At 41.5% G+C, this 15,455-nt stretch overlaps 1 protein-coding gene across 1 annotated transcript in view; it reads left to right on the top strand.

Moving 5' to 3' along the window:
* Positions 1-15,455, top strand: part of PDE8B (phosphodiesterase 8B) — a 266,892-nt gene that overhangs the window by 232,138 nt on the left and 19,299 nt on the right. Inside the window, exons 11-13 of the mRNA XM_066273617.1 lie at positions 7,006-7,048; positions 11,631-11,708; positions 13,937-14,013. Of these exons, the coding sequence (XP_066129714.1) occupies positions 7,006-7,048; positions 11,631-11,708; positions 13,937-14,013 (198 nt within the window). The remainder of the gene's footprint in view (positions 1-7,005; positions 7,049-11,630; positions 11,709-13,936; positions 14,014-15,455) is intronic.

Consider the following 15,455-nt stretch of genomic DNA (forward strand, 5'->3'; position numbering starts at 1 on the left):
TGTCAGAGGGGCAGGCCTTAGTCCTGACCAGTGCTCCAGCACCAGTGCCCATCATACATTTGGCACTGTCATGGCACGTGGAGGTATTTTCTAGTCAAAACTGTATTTGCTTTAAAAAATATATATTTTATGAAAAATTTTCTTATTGGTATTCTGCCATGAAATACTTTGCAAATCAATGTCTTTAGGGACATCAATATTAAGTACATTGGTCAACAAAGACCAATATGATGGCCAAATTATTAATAACAAAATATTCACCACAAGCTATAAGGTAAAGAAACTGATCAATCTCAGTCTCTTATAGACTCACATTTATTGAGCCTTAATGTGCCAGGTACTGTTAGCTCTCAGTATACAAAGGTAACCAAATAAGACACAACTCCTGCTTAAGTAGAACCTACACTTTGGAAGGAGGACAGTCAAACTGTACAAAGTTTTAAACTATAAGAAATGCAATAAAGGGAAGGTTCGTTGAGAATATGTGACAGAAAGACTTGATCTCATGAGGGACTAAGAATGGGAAGGAAATATCTGGGAGGGCTTCCCTGTGGAAATCACCTTTCAGCTAAGATCTGGAGAACAAACAGGCAAAGGGAAGATAATGGATTGGGAAGTTTCCTGGGTAAGGAGATCACATGAGCAAAGGCCCTGAGGTAGTAAATAGCATGGGAAAATTAAAGGGATGAGAAGGAAGCCAGTATGGTCTACAAGTTGAGAGCCCAAGAGAGAGTGGCCAGGGACAGCAGCACAGCTGGAGGGCTGCAGGGGTCAGGCCACACTGCAGAGCCTCCTAGTGAGCTATCACATGGGACTGACCCTAACACCTACAGGAAGTGCAAGTTTTAAGCAGAGGATGATGGCATTAAATGTAACATTTTGCAAGAAGGCACTAGTTGAAGAATTGAGAATGTCTTGGGTTAATGGCTCTCAGAGGAGCATAAGGTGGCCTGCACTCTGACAGTGAGGAGAGGTGAACTGGTGATCCCAAAAGTGTTTAGAAGGGAGATTTTTCAGGATTTGATGATGGACATAGACATGCGAATGAGAGAAAAGGAAACATCAGGGATGTCCCCCAGGCTCACATACCAGGATATTTGATTATTTTAATTTTGACTGATAACACTTATGACTTTATCACTCATTTATGACAAAAGCAGAGTCGGACGTGTCCACCCACTGCTGTTCACACTCCCAAGGGGACTCTGAAGTGCTCTCTACTATTTATCTGTTTGCCCACTTATTGTTGTCCTGGTCCTGGCCTTGACTCATTTTAATTGCTAAAAGTCTCATGATTTTTCATTTTAAAAAGGTTAATTTTAACATATTAAAAGGGCTGTTTTCATTAGCTATTTGGAGTTTTTCTCCCATAGGACAGATCAGGGTTTAGATCCATAATTCATAAAAATCAATCAATAAAATTATTCAGATCAGTGTGTTAAATACCCAGAGAAACCTTCTAGCTCTAAGATTGCCAGCTGCTATGTGGCTGTACGTGCAGCCCCCTGGGTGAGTTCAGGTGGAACATGACCCTAGTGCTGGCCTGGGAGGCCCAGGACCATGCCATGTCACTTACCTCACTCAGTTCCGGCTCTTCTCAATTTCTTTCATCTTGTTTATTTTCACAGATTTTGAAATTATATTTCAGACTTCCAATTTTTAGCCATCAATTCATATTCTGTTGAACATGTAATTTTCCCAATGTTTTTTAATGAAAATTTTGACTCATAGAAGAATTAGAAGTGTAAGTAAATACATATGAACCTACTACCTGGGTTCTATAATTCATCTTTTGCTCTATCATCTATCAGTCCATCTATCCCTCAGTTCATCCATAGCCATCTTATTCTTTGGTAGATTTCAAATTAAGTTGCCAACACCAGGACATTTTATTCTTTGGTACTTTAGCATGCATATTATTAACTAGAATTTAATATTTGTTTGGGGGTTTTATCTTTTTTTAGATACAGTGAAATGTACAGATCTTAAGTATAGTATTCCTTGAGTTTTGACAAACGTATATACTTCTGTAACTCAGACCCCATCAAGATAGCAGACCTTAGCATCCCCGAAGGTCCCAGCTCTCTCTGCCTTCTCTCCTAGCCCCATAGATAACTCCATTCTGGGTTATTTAACCATATCTTAGTTTTGCCTGTTCTAGAACTGCATATAGTGTCTCTGGCTTTGTTTACTCATCATAATGTTTTGCGGGGTTTTTTCCTTCAATTTTATTTTGTATTGGTTTCAGGTATACACTTAGTGGTTAGACAATCATATACCTTACAAAGTATTCCCTCTGTTTAAAATGCCCAATTGACACCATATATAGTTACTGCAATATTATTGACTATATTCCCTATGTTTTACTTACATCCCTGTGACTATTTTGTAACTATCAGTTTGTACTTCTTAATCCCTTCACCATCTCATTTACCTGGTCTCCCCACCCTCTTCCCCTCTGGCAACCGACTGTTTGCTCTCTGTGTCTGTGAGTCTGTTTCAGTCCCATTTATTTATATATTTTGTTCATCATTGTAATGTTTTGAGAGTCATCCCCATTGTATGTATCAGTAGCTTTTTCCCTTTTATTGCTGAATACTATTCTACTGCATCAATCTACTTGTTTATTTCTATTGTTGATGGACTTCTGGGTCTTTGTGGTTAAAGGGTCCTTTGAACATTAGTAGACAGTGTTCTTGTGAATATATGCTTTTGTTTATCCTGAATAGATAATTCAAGGGTAGAACTGAATACTAAGGAGTTGGGTCTCATAGGGTAGGTCTATGTTTAATTTTATAAGAAACTGCCAGACCCTGTTTCATAACAGTTGTAAAGTTTCATACTCCCTCTAGCTCTTTCACATCCTTGACAACATTTCTTTTCAGTTTTAGACATTCTGGTGGATGTATAGAGAAAATATAATTTTTAAATGATTCTCCTATAAGAGGAAAACAATCAAATGACCATGAACTCTCTCTCTGTCTCTCTCTGTCTCTCTCTCTCTTTCTCTCTCACACACACACATACACACAATTTGTAGTGCCATTTAGATCCAACATAATCAGGTGTTTATAAACAAAGCATGTAGCACAAGGACAGCAACATTTGTGGGAACCCATAGTATTTTAAGTAATTAAAGGCTAAAGCTATGAATTTTCTTTCCAAAAACAAGCTGTTGCTCTGAGCTCACCTGCCAAAGGTGGCAAGAATCACGTGACCAAAACACAGAGCTCTGCCTGTGGTCCCCTCAGAACAGTCTCAGAAACTCCCAGCCATTGTGGTGCATGGATATAGTCTATACTTAAGGTTTTACACAAAAGGAAAAATACAAACACTCCACTCCACAGAGACTTGCTGGCATGGGGACATTGAATTTCAATTTTTTTCCTTTGTCTTAAAAGGCATGTAACAAAACCTATCAATAACAGAGATTCATACCTTCCCTACATTTTAAAGAAAATTATATTTCAAACAGATGCCCTGCAGTGACCCAGGGGATATTGTTCTCACACCTGTTTAACAAGCCTTGGTCTGGGACTTCCCTTCTAGGCCTCACCAAAGTGCAGAGAGAAAAGTGACAAAGAAGAACCAATTTTAGAGCTAGAGGAAGCCTGGTTTGAAGTTGGGTTCTGCTGCATGATAGCTGCACAAGTCCCTTCATCTCTCAAAGCCTCAGTTTCCCTATATGTCAGAGGAAGGATGACCCTCCCTTGTGAGAGTGTTGTAATAACTAGGTTGCAAATGGAAAGCTGCTAGCCAAGCCAGTGACCCCTTGCTCAAGCCAGTGTGACCTTGGCCTCAAACTGGTGAGCCTGGGCTCAGGCCGGAAGAGCCCGCACTCAAGCCAGCAACCTCAGAGTTTCAAACCTGGGTCCTCAGTGTCCCAGGCTGACACTGTATCCACTGCACCACTGCCTGGTCAAGCCATGCTGGGTCTTTAGTCTTAAGGAGTTTTATCTATTTCCTAAAGGTGAGGATTTTAGGAGAGGGGGAGAATCTCAAAAGAATATTCATTAGCTTTCCAAATGTGTCCTTTCAGAGTCTTGGTTTTCATTGACCTCTGATCGGTCAGCACCTGGGCAGGAGGTCATTACTCATTGCAACTGGTCCTGAGATTGGCCATGGCGTTACTTCATCTGGTTTTGCTGCTTTCCTGGGCATGGAGCTGAAACACAACTGAGGCCCAGATGTTATCTCTAGTTTGACCAAAACTCTGTCTCTGTGGACAACAGACCTGAGGCTTTGTTCCTAAGATGATATGATGTAGGTCAGAACTTCATTGTCCTGAGGACTTAATGCTTAAGGGGATGGTCATGCAAGGGAGTCATATGAGGCTAGATTCCCATCCCTTGTTCCTCCCCTGAGGGGGTCAACCACATGATAGCAACATGCCAGGGGAGGCCATGGGAGGGTCCAAACTGTATGACCAGCAATATGAAAGGTCAGGAAGTTTAAAGCGCATGACCAGCGATATGCTAGGGGAAGAAAGGTCACCTGGCGGCAAGGTCCCATCTTACAACTGTCCATTGCTAGGCAACCAGGGCTTCCCACCTTACCTGACTTATATTCCTACTCTGCTCATGTCTGTCTAACTGCCTGCTATAGCAGAGTCATTCATACCAAGTTATAAATGACTGGTAGGTTTAGACCTCCAAGAAAATTTTTTTTAATTCTAAAATAATTTTTTTTATTCAGGTGAATCTTTAGCTGTAAAAAGGTGTGTTTAGAAGCGGCATGTAGGTCACCTGAATTGGGAAGCTTCAGTACAGACCTAGCACTGCCAGGTGTGACAGAGAAGGTCCTCAGGTGAGGCACTTACTAAGGGGATCTGAAGTGAGTCATGACCTAGGGTCTCGGGCAGCAGATGCTGAGACAGCCCTGCAGACCTCTGCTAGGGACGTGAGTCAAGGTCGTTTGGTTGGCTTTTGAGGAGTATTACTAGTGTTTGTGCTGTCTGTTGGAGAGGGCCCAGCAGAGGTGCAGAGGAGCCAGTCTGGGGGTGATGGGGTTGGTGTGGGTGCCACGTGTTCAGCTCTAAGTGACAAATGCAGCACCCTAAGCTAGAGAAACCAGAGCCTCCTCAGCAGACAGTCTTGGTGCTTCTCCTCTTCCTGTCTCCCTGTGGTTTCTACTCTCTGTCCTACCCCACCCCCCGGGGGGGTGCAGGGGGCAGGGTTCGATTTTATCCAGAAGGCTGGGTTGGGCTATACATCTTCTGGACCTTGGGCTTTCTCTGATTCCTTCTGGACAGAACACAAAGCCCACACGACCTTCCAGGAGCTCCACAGTTCAATCAGGTGGCCTGTGGGGGCCAGTGAACTACATGAAAAGGGTTTTTTGGATGTGTAACCTGGGGAGCCATGGCACTTGGTTACTAAAGGAGAGAGGTATTGTGATTCAGAGAGAAAAGCTAAGTACTTAAAGATCACTTGCTTTTGAACCAAAACTGATAAACAATTTGCAAGGCAGAAGTTATATTCATTTGGTATAGATAAAAAAAATCACACTGCACTCAGTAGCTTTGTAGAAAATGGTCTTTATCTGTAAAGGAAAAATAGAGCTGTTGTTCACAGAAGAAATACAAGGGTCCCATAACTGTGGGATAAATTAGTTATAGCCCTTAGTCACATTGAGACCAAAATCTCACACAGGCTGGCCATGTAATTGTTTCAGTAATGATGTGAATGGACTGTGCAGAATAATTCATAGAAAACCCCCTATCTTAACACTTCAGTTTCACATGAATACCCGTATTTCCCCAGGTATAAGACGCTCCCATGTATAAGACACACCTTAATTTTGGGGCCCGAAATTTGGAAAAAAAAAGTATTACATAAAGTTATCGAACTCAAGTTTTATTCATCATAAAATTCACACAACTCTTCACCACTGTCAAAACTCCCAGCCATTAGCTTGTCCTCATCTGTGTCTGATGACGAATCACTGTCTTCATATATTGCCTCGTCCTCAGTTCCATCCACTGTATAAGATGCACCCAGTTTTTAGACCCCAAATTTTTTGAAAAAGGTTGCATTTTTTTACATGGAAAATATGGTATTTTCAGTGGTTCAATTGAGCTGGAACATTTTACATGAATCTGAAATATCTGGGACTTGTGGCTATCACAGTTGATGGTGTTAAACCATCCTCATCATCCTTCACCAACAGTCCTACACACTCACCTGTCTTATTTTTCAAGTTCCTTTATCCTAGTCGTTGAGCGGCTAAGTTATGTGATGGTCTGAGTGACTAGAAGTAGATGCGTTCAGCAGGAAAGCATGGTTATAAGTGTGATAGAGCTCGATACCCCCAGTAACAGAGCCTCAGTCAGTTGTAAACACAAGAAATGCAGAACCCCAAAGAAAGCAAAGGTATTGTTTCCAGTGTTACTTCATCCATCATATGACAGATACTTATTGAGTGTTAGCACAAAATCCCCAGCACAGAAACATCTGTTAATGAGAAAGAACTAGGTGCTAAACTGCATGAAGTTCAGGTCGCATTGTGAAGGAACATTTTGTAAGCCACTCCTGTGTATAATAGAACATTTGGAGAGCTTTTTAGGAAGGCTTTTAGAAGAAATCCTAGGCTTAAATTCATCTTATTTTTATATTCCAGAAAAATTGTATAATATGTATGAAATGTTAAACAGGTTATATATTAGCTTTATAAAAATCTTAAATTTTTGTTGTAGCTTTTTGCATTTCTGCAGACCAATAAAATGAGAACAGCCGACTGAAGATTTAGATGTCCTGCTTAGAAAATGCATCCTCTGAGCAGCTCCTGTTCTCGGGCTCTGCCAGTCTATAAGTGTCTGGACGTTAACAGAGTATTTATAATATTATCACTGGGTACACATCTTTCATCTGTTCATATTATCTGTGCAACTTCTTGCTCTCTTGAAGTCTTCAGAGCTTTTAAATGAAATTGTTTGGCTGAAAATGTAGCTCATACTGTATTTTAAATATCTCTCTCTTGTTTTACTAAACTTTTGAACAACATTAGATTTACAAGATTCATCGTGATTCAGGAGACAATCCTCAGACAGGTGAGAATACTTCAATTTCACTCTTAAACACCCAAGTGGGATTTGTGGGTTTAAGTCTACAAGTTAGTTACTCTGAGGAAGTCTAGATGGACAGTCACCACCCCAGAACTTGGATTCCTAAAATCTGACTGCTTATATCAGAAGCTTGGAAAGCCAGAATAGAAGCAGAATCCCTTTAAAAGTTTTTAATATTCGTTCACAGCAGCCTTTTCTACCTAATGCCACCCCTCCCTGGTTTTCTCCTTCTGGCTAAAGTCCATGTGGTACGATAAACCGAAAATGGGGCGTGGCCGAAAAGGCCAGGGGGAGACACATTATTACACCACAATCAGTTTCCCTTTCTTTGCAGCGTCAGTGACTGAGGTTAGAAAATGTGGATGGGGCCCTGGCCGGTTGGCTCAGTGGTAGAGCGTTGGCCTGGCGTGCAGGAGTCCCGGGTTTGATTCCAGGCCAGGGCACACAGGAGAAGCGCCCATCTGCTTTTCCACCCCTCCCCCTCTCCTTCCTCTCTCTCTCTTCCCCTCCCGCAGCCAAGGCTCCATTGGAGCAAAGATGGCCCCAGGCACTGGGGATGGCTCCATGGCCTCTGCTTCAGGTGCTAGAATGGCTCTGGTCACAATAGAGCAATGCCCCAGATGGGCAGAGCATCGCCCCCTGGTGGGCGTGCCAGGTGGATCCCAGTCGGGCGCATGCGGGAGTCTGTCTGACTGCCTCCCCGTTTCCAGCTTCAGAAAAATACAAAAAAAAAAAAAAAAAGAAAAATGTGGATGGGCCCAGGCCCAGGAGTTGAGAGCCCTGAGTCACCATTTCAGATTCCCTCTCCCTCGCATTGTACCTTGGGCAAGACTGACTGACCCTTGGTTTTTCAGCCATAAAATGATGACTTCTACATTTGAAAGGTCTGGAATTCTCTGATCATTAGAGAGAAAAATTAGTTTACTACCAAAGATTTAAAATTCTTGTTTTTGTGCACACATAAAGCACATTCTCTCCCATTAGTGGCTTCCCAGCCACTAATACATTAAGTCAGGCCTTAGGCTATTGTTTAATCCCTCTCCTTGATTAAACAATATTTTAGCCTACTTAGAAAGACTTCATTTGATCTTTCTGATCTTTGGTTTCTCTATTTGTAAAGTGAATTAACAATGTCCATTTTGTTGTTATGAGGATTAAAGGAGCCAATGTACATTAGCAGTACCTGATATTGAACTCCTCTCTTCCCTTCTCTTCCCTTCCCTTTCCCTTCCTTTCTCTTCTCTCTCCTTCCTTTCTCTTCCTTTCTCTTCTCTCTCCTTCCTTTCTCTTCCCTTCCCTTCCTTTCTCTTTCCTACCCCTCCTCTTCTCTCCCCTTCCTCTTCTCTCCCCTTCCTCTTCTCTTCCCTTCCAACCTGTCTCTTCCCCACCTATCTCTTCCCTCCTCTCCCCTCCCTTTTCCTTCTATTCCCTTCTCTCTTGGATGTTTTAGTTCAGTGGTCCCCAACCTCTGGGCTGCAGACTGGTACAGGTCTGTGGGCCATTTGGTGTTGGTCCACAGAGAAAGAATAAATAACTTACATTATTTCTGTTTTATTTATATTTAAGTCTGAATGATGTTTTATTTTTTAAAAATGACCAGATTACCTGTTACATCCGTCTAAGACTCACTCTTGACAATTGTCTTGTAAGTTCGACATTTAATTTAAAAATACCACAGTTTTTACGCCGGTCACATAATTTTATTTTGTGCATTTATCTGTCCCATCTAAAGGCTGGTCTGTGAAAATATTTTCTGACATTAAAGAGGTCCGTGGCCCAAAAAAGGTTGGGGACCACTGTTTTAGTTTATTTCTAACATTTACAGCAAGAGTATTATTATAACTCCCTTCAGGGCTTCTGGGTGCCAGAATATGTTACAAGCATTTTGGTATCCTTTACGGTGCCCAGGATTGCCTTGCACATAATAGACACTCAATAAATATATAAAACATCAATTATTTTAAATCATCGCATCTTGGAAAACACTGGTTCTACCATTTTATTAGTTTCTTTGACCTTGAGCCACCTGCATAATATCTCCAAGTTTAAATTTCCATGTCAGTAAAATGGAAATTATACTATGTAGCTTTTAGAATTGTTTCAATGATCGTGTAAGAGATTATTATAGTTAAAGTAGTATTAAAGCACCATGTCTGTGCATAGTAGGTGCTCAGTACATGGTGGCTATTTTTAAAATTGGTGACACTGTATCCCTTTTTGCCATAGAGTACAGCTACTTAGAACTTCTTTTTCCTTCTTTCTGGATTTTAAATTATTTCCACAAGCATCTGTTGAAAGAGTGAACAACGAATTCTTTGATTTAAATGGCCTTTAATGAAGAATAATTTCTTGAAATTTTAAAGCATTTCTATTGCTTAATTTCTTTTAATTTTAGCTGCAATAAAATCAGTATGAGTAAGCATCATCCATTTTTTAATAATTCTAATAAATGATTTAGGGTTCAACAAGACAACCTGGGCCGATAGCTTTGAAACTAACCTCTCACTTTAGTTTTATTTAGAAACTACATTTTGAGGAGCTCTTGTGTTCTGTAATTTTGAATTAAGTCTTAAGTCTTCAATAAGCTCAATTTAATTACTATCTGCTAAACAAATATTAGGAACTTAGAGAATCATTAAGTCCCTGAATAGGCTAAAAACAAATGTCCCGTGAGTGACCACTATTCTTTTCTGAGGTTTGAAAGATGCCATACGATCCTAACAATATTATTTAAAGTACTGCTACCTATAGTTATATAAAGGAACACTGAAATTCATCTAAGGCTAGAGAAATTATCAAGGCAGAGTCTGGAAGATAAAATTAGGCAAAGGGATAGTAAATATTTTAAGTTAGATCATTTAAGACATGTCTCTATGGCTATGGCATTCAGATTAATTTTTTAATAGGACTGCCTTTCACTTCATGCTGTAAAAATTTTAATTCAGGCTTAGTTACTGATTTAGCCTTTTTTAATTGAATCAGATTTTTTAAGACACTAAAGCAAATGGTTAAAAAGGTGGTCTAGAAGAGTCTCCATGACATATTTATGAAGTGAAACAGCAAGTAGAAGAACAACATTATAAAATGATCCCGTGTGTGCCTAAAATGAAGGTACATATGCAAATGAGCAGATTAATAATAACAGCCAACATGAACTCCATAGGAGGCACTGTTCTACCTGCTCTCTGTGGGTTAACTTGTTGACATCTCACAGCAACTTGTGAATGAGGTGCTGCAACTTGATACATGCGGATACTGAGACACAGGGAGTAACATTCCAGGGTTACACAGATACTAGGTGGATAGTGGAAACTAAAAATTTGGCAGTTTGGCTCTGGAACTGGTCCTCTTATCTATCATGCTCTCTTACACTTTTTTTGGTGTCACTAGACAATTCTTTTAAAAAACATTTCTTCTCTTTATCTCTCTTGAACTGTCGTTCATTGGTCTCTGAGAAATGCACTGTCCCCGCTAGATGCCTGTCGGAGCACAGGCAAGAGCGGTTCCGTGTTGAGAAAGTTTCTCTGCCTGCCCATGTGTTGCTCCTACAAGAAGCAAATGTACTGAAAGTGCGTGTTTCTGAAGCCAGCGCTGCAGACATTTTTATCCCTGGGTCCTCACCGGTGGCATGCAGTGTTTGCTTATATCTTGCATTAATGTGGCAGTACATTTTTAGTGTTAAGTTCAAAGTCTACAAAGACTTGTGTAGAATATTAAGTGCTTTTTACCCCCATTCACAAAATGGGAACAAAAATGAGTTTGGTTGTTGGAAATTGTTCAACTATAAAACTGCTTTTTTCTTTCTTCTTTCCTGAGATTGGTAGTTTGCATCATTTGGTAAAATCACACTCTCAAGAAACCCTAGAAGACCACCTGGAGGCTTGACTTTCCAGAGAGGTCTGCAATCGATCCAGATTAGTTTCTCAAGTGAATTCAACTTTCTGGATCTCATTAGTATTTATATTTTAGTTCCTCAAATATCCCCATAGGAACCTTCACCAGTCAGTTAAATGTATTTGTACTTTCAGGTCAAATAAGCCCCCCAAAATTTCCCCTAAATTTTAATGTTTATTTTTTAAAAGTTTATTAGTGGAACTAAATAACCCTCGATCAGAAGTCCCATTTCCAACACATACTGTGGTGCCATGAGAAAGGGGCATCCTTTTACAGCTAATATGACTGAAAAATTCTGTGTGGAGGATAATTTGGAGAGAAAGTGGTTTCTTCTTTCTTAAAAAATATATTACAGTGCTTAAAAAGTAACCTTATGCCTGACCTGTGGTGGTGCAGTGGATAAAGCGTCGACCTGGAAATGCTGAAGTCGCCGGTTCGAAACCCTGGGCTTGCCTGGTCAAGGCACATATGGGAGTTGATGCTTCCAGCTCCTCCCCCCTTCTCTCTCTCTGTCTCTCTCTCCTCTCTCTCTTACTTCCTCTCTCCTCTCTAAAAGTGAATAAATAAAATTTAAAAAAAAAGTAACCTTATTTTCTTTGGAGAATGAGGGGGGAAATTTCCAAGCTTCCCCTATGAGTCAGCTGATAACTAATTGCTCATCTGAACTCCTTAGAGTCTCATTCATTCAGACACAAGAACAGGAGGAAAGAGTCCATTGACGTGAAATCAATATCATCTCGAGGCAGTGATGGTAAGAAGTTTTTCATATTTACTTGACCTTTTCAAAGTGTAGAAACTGACAGAAGAATATATTAAGGAATTCATCCACATATAACTAAAACCTCGACAAATAGGATTTCAACTAAGCTGGCTTGTCCCCCCATAGGCAGTAGAATTACAATTCTTTTTTACTTTTTATAGCCTCTGTCTTCTCACTGAAAGGACTCGTTGCTTATTCCTTGATGGCCTAACACGTGCTGGGCCATAACCACGGAGCAGCTCAGTTTCAGTAACTGGGTCCCCCTCGGGTGCTAGTGGCAGAGGTGGGACCAAAGGCTTGGCTTCCCAACTCCAACACAAACCCAGCTTTCAGTGTGCCTATTACACACTCTTATTTTCTTAATGAAATGTCATGCATCAATTGTGAGACATAATTTAGCCAAATGTTTTTTTAGTTTAATCAGGCCTAACTAATCCACAGGATTTGCAGGGAGATAGAAAAATCAGGCATGATTCTGAAGTTTCATTCCTACATGCCTGGGAAGATATAGGAAATATTTACAGAAATAGGAAAGTCTCCATATATGGGTAGGTGGGGGTTTAGGAGAAGACAGTAAGTTTTATTTAGTGGAGATGCCAAGGAAGCCAAAATGTAAGATTGGTACTCAGGGCTAACAGAAATGTGGATCTGGGAATCCAGGAGGCGACAGGTGAGCAGAGGAACATTTTCTAAAGGGTGTGTGTGTGTGTGTGTGTGTGTGTGTGTGTGTGGGCGTGTGATCAAAAACAAAAACAGAGGGTCTTAGTCCAAGGCTTGAAGTGCATTCTCAGTGAGAGGGAGGTAGGAGAAGAAGGGTTGATGAAGAGGAAGGAGGGCTAGGGGTGAACTGTGTGAGTGCAGTGTCACCTGAACCAAGAACAAGAGGCCAACAAAACAAAGGAGATGGCTAGCCATAGTCAACGCTGCAGAGAACTTAAGATCTGAGAACAGATGAATGGATTTCACTCATTTAGTTTTTATTTAGCAACTGAGGACAAATTCTAGAGGTATGAGGAGGGGATGGGCAGTGACTAATGGGAAGGAGAGAAGTGGGGTGGCACCTTCAGGGGGTAAACAGGAAGGGCAGGTGAAGGTCTTTTCAGTTCTTCAGGTCGCAATGGGGAAGCTAAATATGAGGGAAAGGGCTGGACTAGCAAGAACCGAAGACCCTAAAGATCAAATGGATCATTCATATGAGAAGGTAGGTAAATTACAGGGTATGCAAGGGACTGGGGCCAAGAAGGCAAGGAAGATGGACTGAAATATTTTCAGGTGGATTGAGGGTATAGCATACAACGTTTTAGATGAAGAGGATAATGAAGGGGAGAATTTCAACTATATGAGGTCAGTTTTCATAGTCGAGTTGAGTTGCAGTCATCATCTCTACAGAGCTTGGGAGAGCTGTAGGTTTAGGAGTACAGCAGAGGTGTGTGATGTGCTGCTCTGGCTGCAGAGGACCACAAAGGAGGCTGAGCAGTGGCTGGCCTGTCGGTATTGGCCAGATTGGCCCTATCTATAAATACAGATGCTGTCCCTCCTGTCGGCCTCACAAGGAGTGCAGGAAGATCTGATAGAACAGTGCTTTTGAAGTAAAGCTTCCACCTTTTGAATTTGGAACCACATGTAAGCATTACTTGTTCAAAAAAATAAAATTATTTTTAAATGAAAGTTTCTACAGATTAGAGCTAGAACCACTATGGGTTCTGGGTGTTAAGAGCCTGAAGGCTCAGGGATGTGGAGTGCCTGGTCCTAATTCATACTGAGGGTGGGTTCATTCTCTTACCCCCACCCCCACCCCTACCACTTAGACCATGCCTCCTCTCCTACACTGCATAGTTATCCAGCTTCCTGGCCATGGCTAAGGACTGAAAGTGCTAGAACTGCCCAAGATGGGCTTTAGTGACTAGTGGGGAATTGAGCCCTGCAGCATCATTAGGCTATTGGGGGTGGGGTTTCAACTTTGCTGGCATTTCCTTTGTGGACATGGGACTCATAAAGCCTTCCTACCACCAAAGTTCCAGGCCAGACCAGCCTTTCCAAACTCTGTCAAGCAGTGGCCAAGCACTTAACCTATTAGGATTGAGAGTTGAGTTAATTCATTGCTTTGTACAGGACAGTAGTCCTTTGAGGATCAGGCTCCCAGTTCACGACAGGTTCCTTGCTGCACTTAGCTGAGCTGAGCCATCAGTCCCAGATAAACCTTCTTGACCTCTCTCCAGCCCCAAGCCTGCAGAATCGCCGCTACCCATCCATGGCAAGGATCCACTCCATGACCATCGAGGCACCCATTACAAAGGTGAGTAGCAGCTGCTGTCTCCACTCTACAGTCAGGATCACCCAGGGGCTATGTTTTGGAGATAAAATGATGAATGACATACTACTGATATCATACAGTTTGTAGTCTAGTAGGAAACATACACTGCTCACAAAAATTAGGGGATATTTCAAAATGAATATGAAGTGATAAAAAAAGCATTTGATTTTTTAAATTAAATATTAGAAAAGCAAACAAGTCAAAGAAAGTTGTTCAATTATGCAAATGAGATATAAAACCAACTTTTACTTCATTGATGAAAATGCACTGTACAAAAGGCTGAATATCTGCACGTTCCCTGATCCCCTCATCAGTGTATATGAAATGAACACAATAACTAAATAGCATGTAGTTATAAACTGTAATAACTTCTATACAGGAAAACTGGGTTTATGAGAGGGAATTAGATTAGGGCCCCATTGTGGGCAGGAGGGGTGGTCAGGGAGGTCTCTGTAGAGGAAATACTGTTGGACATGAGACCTGGAGCATGCAAAGATATAGGCCACGAGAGGGGAGGAGAGGAGTCTATGCAGCAGACACAGCAAGGTGGCAAGCACTGGGTAGGGAAGTGGGGACTGGGGCCTTTGAGGACCTGAGGGAAAGCAGGGCAGCTGGAGCTTGGAGAGGAGATGGTGACATAGAGTTGTGCAAGGGCTCTGTTCATGCTGGCCAATCGGGCCACAATGATAAGTTTATATTATAGTTTATGAGTAATGGACACCACTGAAGAGTTTAAAGCAGGGGAGTGACATGATCAGATGTGCAGAGATGGCAAGAGAAGAGGCAAGTTAGGGGGCTTTTCCAGAATCTCAGGCAAGAAGTGGTGTTAGCTGTACTAGAATGATAGCAGAGGAGGTGGAGCAAAATGAACAGATCAGGAAGTATTTAGGATAGAATCAATTTGACTAGGTGAGCAATTACATTGTCAGGGTGGGGAGAGAAGGGAGGGAAAGTGATATGCAATGCAGAGCCTTGCAGGCTTGCAGTGTGAGCAGGAGATGGGCAGACAGGGCTCTAACTGCTGTGTGGAAGCCACGGAAAGGAGCAAAGCTTCTGGGCTTGCATTGTGTTATGTTTACTTGCTTGCTTTGGGAGGAGGGGAGCAAGAGCATGAGTTTGGTTTGGACATGTAAGTAAGACATTCTAATAGATATGTCAGTATGGTGACCAACTTTTCTACAATGAAAAGGAGGACAAAAATAAATTGAAGAAAACAATATCGTAAATAAAAGAAACATTTTATTCATTGCAACAATAATACACTATGATATAAATGCATAATAAAAACATTTGTTACCTGACCAGGTGGTGGCACAGTGGATAGAGCTTCAGACTGGGATGTGGAGGACCCAGGTTTAAGACCCCGAGGTCGCCAGCTTGAGCGCATGCTAATCGGGTTTGAGCAAGGCTCACCAGCTTGAGCC

Source organism: Saccopteryx bilineata, chromosome 4, assembly GCF_036850765.1.
Source record: "Saccopteryx bilineata isolate mSacBil1 chromosome 4, mSacBil1_pri_phased_curated, whole genome shotgun sequence".
In the NCBI taxonomy this organism is placed as follows: Eukaryota; Metazoa; Chordata; class Mammalia; order Chiroptera; family Emballonuridae; genus Saccopteryx; species Saccopteryx bilineata.